The sequence below is a fragment of the Aphis gossypii genome, chromosome 2 (genome assembly GCF_020184175.1).
Source record: "Aphis gossypii isolate Hap1 chromosome 2, ASM2018417v2, whole genome shotgun sequence".
NCBI classification, from domain to species: domain Eukaryota; kingdom Metazoa; phylum Arthropoda; class Insecta; order Hemiptera; family Aphididae; genus Aphis; species Aphis gossypii.
Genome location: NC_065531.1, coordinates 56,164,030 through 56,178,140, shown reverse-complemented (window position 1 = coordinate 56,178,140; position 14,111 = coordinate 56,164,030). Strand labels below are relative to the sequence as shown.

Here is a 14,111-nt window from a genome sequence, read left to right as displayed (position 1 = left end):
TTTATTACATTTTCAAGTTTTTTCAAAAAAATTTTATCGACGATATTTAGAAAAATCGAAAAATTCAGTAGTCTATAAATAGCTTAAATTTTACGTATTAACGGTGATTACGGTGATTCGTTTTTGAGTTGCAACTACATAAAAAATCAATTTTGTCAAAAACTGGATTTGCGTAAAAATTCCTGTTTTTCTGTCACTTTATTTTTGGTATTTTCCATTTTTGTTGAAATCTACTGGAAACTTCTTACTTTTTACCTCTATAATGCACCAAGGTTATTCAATTTACCACCGGAAACCACCCCCGAAGATTAGCATTATTTTGACAAGTTATAGTTTACACAATTACACAGACACAACAAAAAACACACATCATTGCAAAATCAATACATTCATCATTCTGTTCAGAATCTATAAGTTTTATCTGGTTAATAAACTTCTTGGTTAATTCTTAATTTTAAATTTATAAGCTGATGCAGTGACCTTTTGATCTCCCTATACCTGTAAATATAATATATTATATATGTTTACCTATATTAGTTCTCTATTTTAGCGTTTTAATGCAAAATATATGAATACGTATTTTACCCTCTACCACATGTGATTATTGTGCCTCTTAGGTACCTATAGATTGTAGGTATATTTTAAAATAAAAAAAATAAATAAAACATAAAAATTTTGAATAAAATATATTGGCACACCAAATGCGCTAATCTTGGTATAAGAAAACAAAGAATTGTTGAAAAAATAATTGTGTAGGTATACTGTTGAGGAGATAGCAAATGATTTTATAGAATAGATACAGATGCACTTTTTGAGTAATTAAAAAAGTTTGTGGCCAATGAATAATGATATATTTTATCTTGGTTGCACTGGTTGCGCAGTTTAAAAACGAAATTCCGTCTATGCAGCTTATAATTTAATAATTATAATAGGTAATTAAAAAAGTATTTACTATAGTTTTTATAATGTGAATAAATATTGAAATATATCTTGTATAATTATTGACAATTAGCTATTTTTTATATTTTTAATTCCGTGATGAACCATGAATGTATATTATATAAATATTGATTTTACTATTTATTTTTTTAGTTATGCGTGTCTGTTATCCCTGTATTTCATAGCAATTCAAAAGTTTTGATTTTCAACTTATTCTTTTATATTTTTCTAATAATAATAAAAAAAATTATACTACTAATAAAATCTAATCAAATTTGATACCTAAAAGTAAAATTTTGAATACCTAATAACTAGTTAAATTTTTTTACATGCATGGTGTCTGAATCAAAAATGCGCCGGTTCTTAAAGTAATAAAGTACTTATTCCAATTATTTCAATTCCATCATAATATTATCTTTATTTAAATCTTCCAACTCCCACTATAATTTTATTTAGGAAATGACTTTAATACCTGACTTGTAAATAGTACACTTGAAGTAGATGTTCTATTGGTTCTATTCAATATTTATCTTTTAATATAGTAGTATCCGCTGTTTTATCCTTCCACGCATTTATCCTTAAAACGGAAGGACTATGATACTAGCTAGGTACTCTTCCTCGATTTTAATTGGAAGGCTAAGTCATCTTTCCATGTATAGGAATATAGAAATAGGATACTTCCAGTCATTTGTTTATTTATGTATAAGTTAGAGGCAAATAATTATCTAACAAAAAGGAAGCATTACTTATATCTGGAGGGTTAGGACTTAGTTCAAAAATCTTATAAAAAGTATCTGCCCCAAGATCATGGGCCGCCACCTTACTTATTAGGAACTCAATGTCTCAATGTCCACGCTTATGAGTTATAGATACATATTATAGTTACTATATTATGCTACAATATAGTTCTGAAATTCAAACTGTGGAATGTAAACCGTGAACGTGAATTGGGAAAAAAGTAATTTGATTTTATATATATTTTTTTATTATTACAAGACACAAGTTACAACATTATCTAATTCTAATATCTATATTATATTTATTATTATTCGTAACTTCATAGTTCATACCATGCATCATGATAAAAACTGAAAAATGAAATCACAGATATATTAGGTGATATATTTTTAGTATTTTTATAGATCAGCTGTGAATGAAATATAAAAATCGTTTATGTCTAAACGATTAACCTGTTCTATGTTCATATTAATCACACAAGTCGTGCAGTTCTTTATCTTTTTCAACTATATTTCATGTTGTTTTTTATTATTATTATCATTCGTCGTGATATCCGCCATATCGATTTTAATGTAAAAGTGACGACATACCGATTCGGCGACTGCCGACTACTGACTAGTGACTACCGACTGGTGACTTTTGAGTTTCGTCTTCAATTTTATAGTTTACTTGAGTACTAAATAAAAACTTTGATTTAACACATTTTGTTCAAAACTTATAAATTGCTTACAAGTTATCAACAAGTAAGGATAGCAATAGCGTAAGAACATGGATCTAATATGAATGATTATTCAAATATTCTTAGATTATAAATTAAAATACGAAACCATTTTTATGTTAATTGTTTAAAATATTTTATTACAGGTGAAATGTGTATGCCTGATTTGCAGAAACCCTCTGACGACTCGTCAATGTCTGATGATGATGGTGTGCTTGAAGAGGAACAAAGTGACGAAGACATTTATCACTCGAATTCCGATAATGAATCCTCATCAGATTCAAGTTTAGGTAATTAATATGATCCATCTAATATATATAAAGCATTTTATTGTCATGATGAGTTAAATGTGCATTGTCTAACCTATAATAGAATTATCTTATTACCTATTATAAACGTATAAAAATAAAAAAGTAAACCTATCATAGGTCTATGATTTGAATCTACTTGTTTAGTATATTCTGATCAAAGCCACATATTGTCGTCATTAGAGATAGCAATTTATATTGCTATCTCTTCATTATTTTTACTCAATTAAAATTGCCGCTCTTATTTTACAAGATGATGAAGATGTAAGTGATGATGATATTGAAGAATTCGATGACAATGATGATGATGATGATGATGACGATGATGAAGAAGAAAATAACGACGGGGGCGGTGATGGTGATGAAGATGATGACGAAGAAGAAGAAGAAGTAGAAGAGGAAGAAGAAGATGAAGTGGTAGCAGCTTTCCTTTCAGCTAGTTCAGACAGAAATAGAAACCATCCACCTAATTTATCTGTTGGTGTCTTAATTGGTGGATTTTCTTTTCACCCGAACACAGATATTATTGCTCTTGGTCTCTCAAATGGTGATATTGCTATGTATGCAACATTTTTTCTTATTATAAAAATATAAAATAGTAGTTATGAATATTTTAAATATAAATACATTTTATTATACTTATAGGTACAAGTATTCTAATGAAATGAATGAGCATTTGAGAACAAATGATAATGTTCATTTAAAAAAAGTTATGGTATTAGAATTTAATGAAACTGGTGATTATATATACTCAGCTTGTAAAGACAACAATGTCTCAGTGTCTGATGCTGAAACAGGAAAAATGAGAGTATACTTTGAAAAAGCTCATACAGCTGGGTTAGTTTATTTAAACTTCGCTCATTTCTATAATTTTAGTATAAAATATGCATTTTTTTATAGGAGTTTTGTGACTGCACTTTCTTTTATTGATGAAAATGTGTTTGCTACTGGTGATGAAGATGGTGTAGTTAATGGTAAAAAAAATAACAAAGTAGTCACACATTTTATCAATATTCTATTTAATTAATTTTATATATATATATTTTAGTTTGGGATATAAGAGCAAAAGGGCTTAGATTTTCATTAAAGAAAACTGAGGATAGTATTAATTCAATGATCACTATTAATAATAGTAATAATGAACCTACTTTAGCTTGCACATCAGGTGATGGTACATTGACTATTATTGACTTGTCAACAAAGAAAATGGTTGTCCAGGTATTTTAATATATTTTTACTTTTATACGCATTATTTGATTTTTATTAAAATTAAATATATTTTTAATATTATATTTCAGTCAGAGCCCTATAAGTCTGTATTAACTAGCTGTGTAACAATGAAACGAAAAACAAAAGTAGTATGTGGTACTGGTGAAGGATCCTTGATTACATTTAATGCAGGAGACTACAGTGCGTTCAATGATGAATTTCCATGTGTTGATAAGGGTGCCGCTGTGAACAGATTAGTTCCAGTTACAGAAAACATTGTAATAAGTGCTTTAGATAATGGAAAAATCAGGTATGCAAATACACATTTTGTTTTTCACACAAACATAATTAAAATTTAAACATTTATTGTTTAGGGCAACAAACTTATTTCCCAACTGTCATTTAGGCATTGTTGGTCATCATCAAGATATGTCTGTTGATCTTTTGGATATATCAGACAATGGCCATTTATTAGCTTCAACATCTTATTTCAGTAGTGTTGTTAAATTTTGGAATATAGAATTCTTTGAGGATTTTGATTTAAAAAAACACTTTAAGAAGATTAATCCAAAAGAATTTAATTTGCCATCATCAAATGTTGTTAATGCCACAGACTTCTTCTCCGGTCTTCAATAAATATTTGTAAATGGAGCATTGTATATAAAACTTTTTAGATAATGTAAAGACTACAAATTTTATTATTAAATTCATTAAAAAAAAATACTGATGGAACATTTTGTCATATAAGATTTTACTCGGTATACATATATATTTTTTAATTTTTAAATAATATATTCTTGTTTATGTAAATTATTTAAAAAACAAATTTTTAATTTAAGTTGACCAATATATCAAGTTTAATAATCAGTATACTACCTAACATACAATAAAACTATAAGGTTGTAATGAAATATCTTTTATTAGTATTAGTAAATCAAATGATTCAAAAGTATACAACAAATCAATTGTTTTATCTGCAGAATCATTAAAAAATGCACTAAAATAAAATAAAAAATAAATTATATTTTTTAATAATTCTAATTCTAATAAATGAATTCCATGTTAAAATGGAATGGTTGCTTAAATATTACCTTAATAAAGTAATCAGTGATTAAGTAAATATTTTAACTATGAAAACCAACTAATATAATAAACATATAATAAATTATTACAAAATTAAATTTCTAACTAATTATATATATATAAAAAAAAGGGAGATACTTATCATAATATTGTTTATCTGATTATTTAAAAGTAAATATAATTGGTTATAGTAAAAATCCAATGATTATAATACATTTAAAAATAAGTATAAATATAAGATAAATTAAAACGTACATAGTAGGTAAATAGATATTTAGTTTTGACAATGTAATAAATTAAAAGCACTTCAAAAAGAAGTAGTCAAGAGTTTATCGTGACCCAGTTTGATCAGGTCTATAATAATGGGATGAAGGATGAGATGGATGTACAGGAGGTGGAAAACATCTAACATGTTCTACTGCACTAGCATCTGTTTCATTAGCTTTTAAATATTTGTTCAATGTAGCAAAAATCTGTGAATTCAAAACTTGAAAACGACGAATTCTGTCAACCATACGTTTCAGGTGCTATTTATAAAAAAAAACAATATTCAATTTACAGTTTAAAATATGTCATATAATATATACATACAATTCCCTTAACATTGTCATCTTTGCTGTCAACTCGTTGGACTCTAAGTATGTGATAGCAAAAGTCAAGTGCCTCAAATCGTCTCTGTTGACCAAGAAGAACAATCATTGTACAACCTGCCCAATGAAGTCCTTCACCAAAAAGTTCCCTAAAATATGATAATAGCAATCTTTGTTCTCATTTATAATAGTAATAAATTAATGTGCTTACTCAACAGTAAATTCTGTATCACCCACTGGTATACAATAGACAAATTGAAGTGCTGACCATAGTCTATGAAATTCTGTACACTCGTCTATGTTCATTACACCATTTTGAGGTGGTGGACCCACCCATACAGGGTCATCTAACATACCTCGAAGTCTTGAAAGTACCACTTCAAATATTGATAGACCACAGCATAAACGCTCACGTGTTAAAAGGTCTCCATCACGAGCTATAGTAACTTGCTAAAATTAAAATTATAATATAAATAAACAGTACTTTAATAGTTTATGGATTATATAGAATAACTAACTTTAGCTGTTCCATATCGCTCAATATTAGGAACAATTTGTAAAGCAGCATATTTTGCTTCTAAGCGTTTTTGTTTACTTTCCGTCTTTTCACCTTCTTTAGTAAAAGGTCTAGGTAAAATGTTTTGGAATGGTGCAGCATGTAAGAGGTCACAAACTTCTTCTTGAGATAATGCTTGTTCCATCAACAAACAAAATAAAATTGTATTGCCTAATTCTCGAAAATTGTGAAACAATTCGGTCTTTGCATCAGGATATTGCACAATATCATTAAGTTGAGCATGATAATACCCTAAAACACCAGGTGATCCATAGTCATATCGTGGTAATTTGCATTGCCTCGGCATAGCTTCCATTAATGTTTTTGCAAATTGTAGAAGATTTCCCTGAATTAATGATTTGACTATTTTTAACAATTCTTCCATAACAACAGCAATTCCTTGATAACCTAACATTTTACACATAGTACGGAAATGTGGAGCGCCAACAAATCCTTTATTGAAAAAAAGTAAATTAATAAAATAATTTAAGCATCAAAATAAATAATACTTGCCAGTATATTGTCCATAAATAGTAGTATATGCAAGATTCAATTGTTTGCTGCCCCACAAATATTGGTGTCCCATTTGAGGAGGTTTATCCCTTTGTACAGGTTGTGTGAAACTTATGCCCCGACATTTAACAAAGCGATTGGTAGCAGCATTGTAACAATAGTTTGGTAAAAAATCATAATTTAATTCCCAAAAAACATGCAAAGTAATACGGCCATATGGGGCCAGAACATTATGATTAGCTTCACGAAACATGGCATCAAATTCATCCAAAGCTAAATGTTTGCATAATAATTTGTGGCACAATCTGTTAACTTGCATTATACCTTCCAATTCCTATACACAAATATGGTTAAATCATACAACATTCTAACACTTGATAAGAAATAAAGTCAAAAAATAACATACTACAATTCCAGTGATATCACCACCTTCGAATTTTGCAATGGCTAGTTCCAGAGACTTCAACATATCTGCATTAACCCGCTGTGTAATGAGTTTGTTTAAATCTACACTGCGTCCCAATAATTGCACATGCCGCTGTTTTAACAGAGTTTCATATCTGTTTGCTCTTGGATATAAAATAAGATATGTTCCCATAGCAACACATTCTACACGGAATCTCTTGTCCAATAATATACTTGATGCCAATTGTTTATAATGAGCAAAAATTTGCTCACTTAATTTGTAAACAAATTGATCAAAACAAAGATTCACTTCAGCTTCAACTTCGTCATATAAGAATTGTTTGCGGAATACAGTTAAAGCATAATGAGCACTGTCATTGTACAAATCTAGTGGATATAAGACATATTCCATCATGGACGGTTCTTTTGTTTTCAGAATATGATCAGTCAATATCCAAGGCATTGACATTTCAATAGGGAATTGAATTCTTTTCTCCATTGTAATCAAATCACTACATTCTTCATTGTGCTGATGTTTGACAGTACATTTTTGTATACGCCTTGCCATAGTCATTTCTAAATAAAACTCACGATACCACAGTTGTGAAAGATCACAACATTGTTGTAATGACTCTAAAAAAAATTGATTATTATTGAATGATTTTATAAATTCAAAAAAATATAATAAATTATTATTTGCATAGATAAAATTAGATTTTTTTTCTAAATTAAGCCAAAACATATCAAAATAATTGTCCTTCACCCCCCCCCCCCCCAAGTGTTTATTATATTTACTAACTTTATAACAATTGAATTCCAATAATAATAATATCAAACCAGTAATTGAATAATGTAGTCAATGACTATTACCTACTCGTACAAATGTACAATTGAACCCATTTACCATGCTTATAAAAATTACCTTAGATTACATTTTTCACTATTTTACCAGCAATATCAGCAATTTGTTGCATTGTTGACAAGTTAATGTAGAATGGGAAGTATAGCGATTGTTAATATTACACTTATTTATTATGAATAAGCTATTTACCAATTAACTGACATGTGAGATATTTTCCATTAATTATATAATATCTTGGAAATCAAAATAACAAATACATATCGAAATATAAATAATGATAATATAATATATACATACGACTAAATCCAAGGAGATAGCTCCAAAAAAATGAAGTCTTATGAAATTGATCAATTTGCATTAGGTATTGTCCATCAATATCTTTTCGTAAAGTACGTTTACCACCAGATTTATCAGCAATTAATGATTCCAACATTGTTCTAACCATGTAAAGTTGAGTAGATGATGGACCTAGAAACAATGAAACACAAAATTAGATATGTATTTTCATGATTATTGTAATCTATAACTTACCAACATTCCTTCTGGGCACTTTAATTCCAAATCCAACATCTGGATCCTTTTTTCCTTTCAAAGCTGGATCTGCTGATGGCTCTACACCTCTCTGCCAGTCTGCACAAGTTTCTCGAACTGAAACGAGTATACTTCTAATAAGATCCCTTTTATTCTTAATGGCCTTTCTTAATGGTTCTCTCAATGTTAACTGAACAAAATCTTGTAATTCTGCATAGATATTACGACGAATGGTATCCGTAAAAACTGTTTCCATACGAGCCATAAGTACTTGTAATCCTTTTATCATCGCTATTACTTCAATAAGTGCAAATTTTTCTTCATCTGTATAATTGTAACGCGTGGCTCGTTCATATTCTTCAGCTTCGACAGGACATTCCTTATTTTGATGGTGATCGGTAGGATGAAGTAATTTCCAAGAATAAAGTTCTGTGACAACACTGGTCCACTCAGACAGTAGTTGCAAACCCCTTAATGCCAATTCAGCTGTATCTTTGTTTTCGGTATCTGTTCTTGTTTCTTTATATGTAGTGGTTACTTCATTGCTATAACGTGCCAATTCACTTATATATTTCACATGATCTTCTCTTATTTGAGGTAAATGCACCATGAGATCTGCTTGAGGACTTATTTGTGGTGAACTAGATAAAGGCCAGCGTCCTGGTTCAAAATGTTTAGATCGCTTTATATAATTAAACGGCGCTATTTGCATGTCTCCAAATAAAGGCACAACTTCCAGATTCTAATTTTTTTTAATAAATAATACATATTAATAACAATTTAAAACTAATTAAATAAAAAAAAAATTAAAACCTTAAAAATCCTGTCAATTTTTCCTAAATTAAGTTTTTTCTTCTGATCCAATTTATTAATATTACACAACTCATTATCCATGAGAAACAATCCAAATCCCATAACCTGTAAGTAAAATAAATATGAGCTTTAAAAAGTAAAATTAAATGTAGTAGAGCCACTCAAACTCAAACCACTCAAACATAAATCCCAAACTCGAGCACCCTTTTTGCCAATTTAGGCATATGGTATATTGGTATGCGAATCAGAAATTGCACCAAGTCTTGCCAAATTCAAACAATTCAAGCTTTCCAATCAATCTCTCTCCAACTTATAGTCTTAGTTCCATGGTTTATAACAAATAAAGCACTAAACAAATACTAAGAAATTAAAGTAGTTGACCAATTAGCTAGAAATTACTATACCAAATTTTATGTGAAACTACAACACCATACAAATCCACTCATCTCACATCAATCCTTAAACACACTACCTGCTAACCCTCCAAGCCATCACAAAACACGATGATGTAGAAACCTCCTTAATTAATAACATTATCATGCTCTGAAAAATTCTATCGAAATTATTCCTCCTCATTTGAATTAAGTCATGGTTTATGACATTTACATATTTATCACATTGGCTTATAATACACAAGCTACGGATTTAAAATAAAAATAAAAATGTAGTAGAATTCATATTTACCTTAACAAGCATATGTTTTTCTGATGGCGTAAGGTACATTTTTGATTCAAACATTTGTACACATAAATTGACAACATCTGATAAAAGTTCTTCATAAGCAGGAATTTTTTCTAAATTTTCTTTTACTGTATCTCTAATTTTATTCTGTGTGGCTAAGAACATGGACAAATTTTGAGATTCTTGAAGTGTATGAGAATCTGCCATGACTTTTAAAAATTGAGCGGCTCGACGATAGCTAGAGTAATCATTTTTTACACTAGATTTCATATTTTTCAGTTCATCAAGTACGGCAAACATATTGATAAATTTTCCAAGTGTTAGTATGTATGCTTCAGATATAAAGTCTTTTCGTTTTTCAGCATGGCACAAACGTTTAACTTCTCCACAAAAGCGTTCAATTGCTTTTCTCTAATATACAATAAATATTATAAAAACAAATAATTGTTTTAATTTCTAAACTAACAGAATAATATAGATTTTGTAAAAGATAAAGAGAAAATTTAATTTAGTTACCTGGAAATACATGAATTGAAGTAATTTGTTGACTTCAGGTCCTAAAACCTCAACAGTTTTCTCATATATCTCCACTCGATTAGGTTGTTCATTGGATTTTGGCTGTGGAATTGCTCTTGAACAACAACGCCATGTGTAAAGCATGACCGCATGCACTTGTCCTTCTTCTAACAATTCGTTCTGAACAAAAAGAACAAAATATTATATAAATATAAACGCATTCAGTAATCAACAAGTTGTTAATTGTTATCTTACAAGGCTGGCGTGAACAGTGGCTTCTTCAATATATTTTGCTATGCCTGTTACAAATCCATTACGATCTTCAAAATTTGTATCAAAATCAGCTTGATAAAGAATTGAACATGGTTGTGCTTCTATACACGGTTGTTCATCAGGCAGTGTAAGTTCATCGAGCACGTCCACGTTTGACAAAGCATCAGTCAGTGTCACCTTGTCTGTGGCCATATTCTAATTATACAAATAACACATTACACTTAGAAAAAACTCTAGTTATACAATATATTAACAGTAAAAAAGAATTACCGCTATGTGTTCCAGGTATTTTCAATTTTATTTAAAACGATATGTATAATGGTTCAGATATGATAGACTAGATGGGTATTATAAATTATAATCTATAGATTAAAATGGTAATGTTAAAAGTTAAATGAGTAATACACATAACTATAATATTCTCATTATTAAATTGATATTGAACATCATAGTTAATAGTTTTAATGGAAATAAATTGAAAATTATAAACAAACCCAATACTTAGTAAAAAAATAAATAAATTATCAGATAAAATTTATTTCGCCTGGACCAGGGTTAGTACTTCCACCATTATCTATAAAATACCAATATAATGTTACCCAGGTTTCTACTACGATGGCTTTGAAAAAAGTTTACGTGATAACAGTTTTATTGAGATGTAATTAAATTATTATTAGTTAACATTTATTTATTATTTATCTACAAATAAATTAAAACCTATACCATGAAATATTTTGATTTTACTTTTTATTAATTTTTTCTCATGAAAATTATTATTACAATTAAATCGATCTTTGTGTTATGATTATGTCGTAAACTTGTTTCTAGCATCAGTAGGTATTTCAAAATTAATTCTGTTGGTATGTTCAGATCTTTAGCTCAACAGTATATTTTACTATTTTACAAATCCAAAATAAATTCAGGATTGGCGATTGCTAGATAATTGATTATATTAATATATTATTTTGAATTTTGAATTCAGAATGTTTGGAATATTCGAATGTTTAATTTAATAAGTTTAAATGTTCCAAAATTCTCATTAATCATTGATCTAACTTATATTAAAACAATTGATTCCTTATTACATTTAATAAAGTACAAATAGATTTATTAATTTACAAATTAGTAGGTAGGTAATAAACAAAATAAAAATATATGGTTTAAAAAGTTTTCTTTAAACTGAATACTTTGAAATAAGTTACTAAAAAATATAGTAAAAATACTTCACAATTTTTTTGGTTATTGGTATAAAATGAATAATCATATTTTCAATTCCAGATATATAGTAAATAATGAACATGAAATTTTTAAGTTTACCATGCAGATATACTTTCAACAGGTATTTGTACTCCAGTTGTTCAGTAAAAGACATTTTAAATACACAACCCGAGGGTTGTAAGAAAAAATTAAAGGTAATACCTATCAAAAAACTACAAGTACCTATGAATTTAATTCTAATGAAATTCTTAACCAATAATATCAATCTTAATTTTATTTTAAATAATATTATTTATGAGTTTACAAAGTGTATGTCATAATAAATGTTTAGAAAAATAATGTAGTTTTAAATTAATAGTTGGATATTATTGTGCAAAAGTTTTAAATGCATCCATTTAGAAATTATTATTAAATATTAAAAACTGAGAAAATGTAATAATATCAAAGTAAAAGTATATATTGTTTATTTTTTTTTATGTTTAATAAGTTCCTACAACTATTAGATTTATTTCATGGTTGTATGTTTAAAATTAAAAAGAGTCCTGATTAAAATTTATACTTATGAACTATATTTTACTAATTACTTTTGTTAATTTGACTTTCAGGGTTGGGCAAGAGGAATGCGTAAAATGAAAAATAATATATTTGTGGACTTAGATGATGGTTCTACACATCGCCATTTACAAGTAGTAGTACCTAAAAATAAGGTTCCAGATTCTTTGTCCTATGGATGTTCCTTGGAAGCTGAGGGTGTCTTAGTTAAAAATCCTAACAATCAACTTGAATTGGTAGCTGAAACTATTAATGTTTATGGGTCTTGTGTTGTCGAAGATGGTTATCCTTTTGGAGCTCGAAAAACTTACCATCCAGAATATGTTAGACAACACTTACATATTCGACCACGTACAGCAACATTTAGTAGCCTACTTAGACTTAGAGATAAATTGTCTGTTGCTGTTAGAAATAGATTTGCTGAAGATAATTTTATTGAAATAAATGCTCCAGTGTTATCTTCTAATGATTGTGAAGGAGCTGGTGAAGTGTTTGTAGTTAAACCAGATAGTGATGATTTAATTAAAGAAATGATTTCAAAAGAACATCAGTCACCTATGGAAGCATTCTTTAATGGACAAACATATTTAACTGTATCTGGACAGTTGCATTTAGAATGTATGGCGCGGGCTCTAACTAACGTTTATTCATTAGGACCAACATTTAGAGCTGAAAATTCTAAGTCTAGATTACATTTATCAGAATTTTATATGATTGAAGCAGAACAAGCTTTCATCAATAATATAGAGGAACTCTTAAGCTCAATAGAAAAAACTACATCCACAGTTGTAAAACAACTATTGGAACATTCTAGTGATGAAATATACCATTACAGGAAAATCATTGATGCTTCTAAAGACAATGACCCCGTGAACATGGTGAATGTTCCTTATGAAATAATTAGTTATCAAAAAGCATGTGATGTACTAGAGAAAGAAAATTGTTTTAAAAATAAAATGATACGTGGCAAGCCTTTGGCTAAAGAACATGAATTATTTTTAGTGAAATATAATGGTCAGAAACCAATTTTTGTCATAGACTGGCCTAAAGATTTAAAACCATTTTATGCTAAAGCTATACCTAATAATGAGTCTTTGGTATGTTAAAAAAAAAAAAAACAATTAATAACCAAGATAATAATTTATTTGTTTTAATTATATAGGTGTATGCTGTAGACTTATTATGTCCAAATGTTGGTGAATTATGTGGTGGAAGTGTGCGTGAAGACAATTATGATGTTTTAAAAAAAAAATTGTCTTTGATAGGAATGGAAGACAAACTTAATTGGTATTTAGAATTGAGACAATTTGGTAATGTATCTACTGCTGGTTTTGGTATAGGTTTTGAACGATTTCTTCAAGTTTTATTAGATGTACAGAATATTAAAGACACTATTGCATTTCCTCGATGGCCACATAATTGTAAAATGTAACTCTTGAGATTATTAATAAAACTTATTTTTTAGTTTATTTGTTATTAGTTATTACTATTGGTTGTTATATAGTATGTTCTATCATAATCAACTTGATTTACTAAAATATATTATATTTTATTTTAAATTTTTATTCTATTGCTGTTTTAATATCATATACTATTAATTGGCTGG

At 28.4% G+C, this 14,111-nt stretch overlaps 3 protein-coding genes across 7 annotated transcripts; 2 read left to right on the top strand and 1 right to left on the bottom strand.

The window, feature by feature from the left end:
• Positions 1 to 2,217: 2,217 nt before the first annotated feature.
• LOC114125404 (WD repeat-containing protein 55 homolog) lies at positions 2,218 to 4,702 on the top strand. Of its 2 annotated transcripts, none has more exons than XM_027989033.2 (8): positions 2,218 to 2,437; positions 2,542 to 2,685; positions 2,957 to 3,263; positions 3,349 to 3,540; positions 3,604 to 3,677; positions 3,752 to 3,921; positions 4,002 to 4,222; positions 4,287 to 4,702. In XM_027989033.2, exons 2-8 carry the CDS (start codon positions 2,547 to 2,549, stop codon positions 4,546 to 4,548), a joined length of 1,365 nt encoding a protein of 454 aa, XP_027844834.2. In that variant the 5' UTR covers positions 2,218 to 2,437; positions 2,542 to 2,546; the 3' UTR covers positions 4,549 to 4,702. The 2 variants fall into 2 exon arrangements, with proteins under 2 accessions (XP_027844834.2, XP_027844833.2); XM_027989032.2 differs by having other exon boundaries at positions 2,219 to 2,420.
• A 215-nt stretch (positions 4,703 to 4,917) lies between these two features.
• LOC114125402 (cytoplasmic FMR1-interacting protein) lies at positions 4,918 to 11,249 on the bottom strand. 2 transcript variants are annotated; one of them, XM_027989028.2, is made up of 13 exons: positions 10,990 to 11,249; positions 10,718 to 10,930; positions 10,463 to 10,642; positions 9,950 to 10,357; positions 9,266 to 9,370; positions 8,453 to 9,194; positions 8,219 to 8,389; positions 7,061 to 7,692; positions 6,655 to 6,988; positions 6,104 to 6,594; positions 5,797 to 6,035; positions 5,587 to 5,734; positions 4,918 to 5,522 (listed from the first exon to the last, which is right to left on the bottom strand). In XM_027989028.2, the coding sequence occupies exons 2-13, from the start codon at positions 10,925 to 10,927 to the stop codon at positions 5,325 to 5,327; spliced, it is 3,858 nt and encodes a 1,285-aa protein (XP_027844829.1). In that variant the 5' UTR covers positions 10,928 to 10,930; positions 10,990 to 11,249; the 3' UTR covers positions 4,918 to 5,324. The 2 variants fall into 2 exon arrangements, with proteins under 2 accessions (XP_027844829.1, XP_027844828.1); XM_027989027.2 differs by having other exon boundaries at positions 11,006 to 11,249.
• Positions 11,250 to 11,404: 155 nt separating this feature from the next.
• LOC114125403 (probable asparagine--tRNA ligase, mitochondrial) lies at positions 11,405 to 13,974 on the top strand. 3 transcript variants are annotated; one of them, XM_027989031.2, is made up of 4 exons: positions 11,405 to 11,568; positions 12,014 to 12,147; positions 12,559 to 13,602; positions 13,668 to 13,974. In XM_027989031.2, the coding sequence occupies exons 2-4, from the start codon at positions 12,028 to 12,030 to the stop codon at positions 13,935 to 13,937; spliced, it is 1,434 nt and encodes a 477-aa protein (XP_027844832.2). In that variant the 5' UTR covers positions 11,405 to 11,568; positions 12,014 to 12,027; the 3' UTR covers positions 13,938 to 13,974. The 3 variants fall into 3 exon arrangements, with proteins under 3 accessions (XP_027844832.2, XP_050056635.1, XP_027844831.2); XM_050200678.1 differs by having other exon boundaries at positions 11,405 to 11,595; XM_027989030.2 differs by lacking the exon at positions 11,405 to 11,568 and adding an exon at positions 11,638 to 11,864.
• Positions 13,975 to 14,111: the final 137 nt, after the last annotated feature.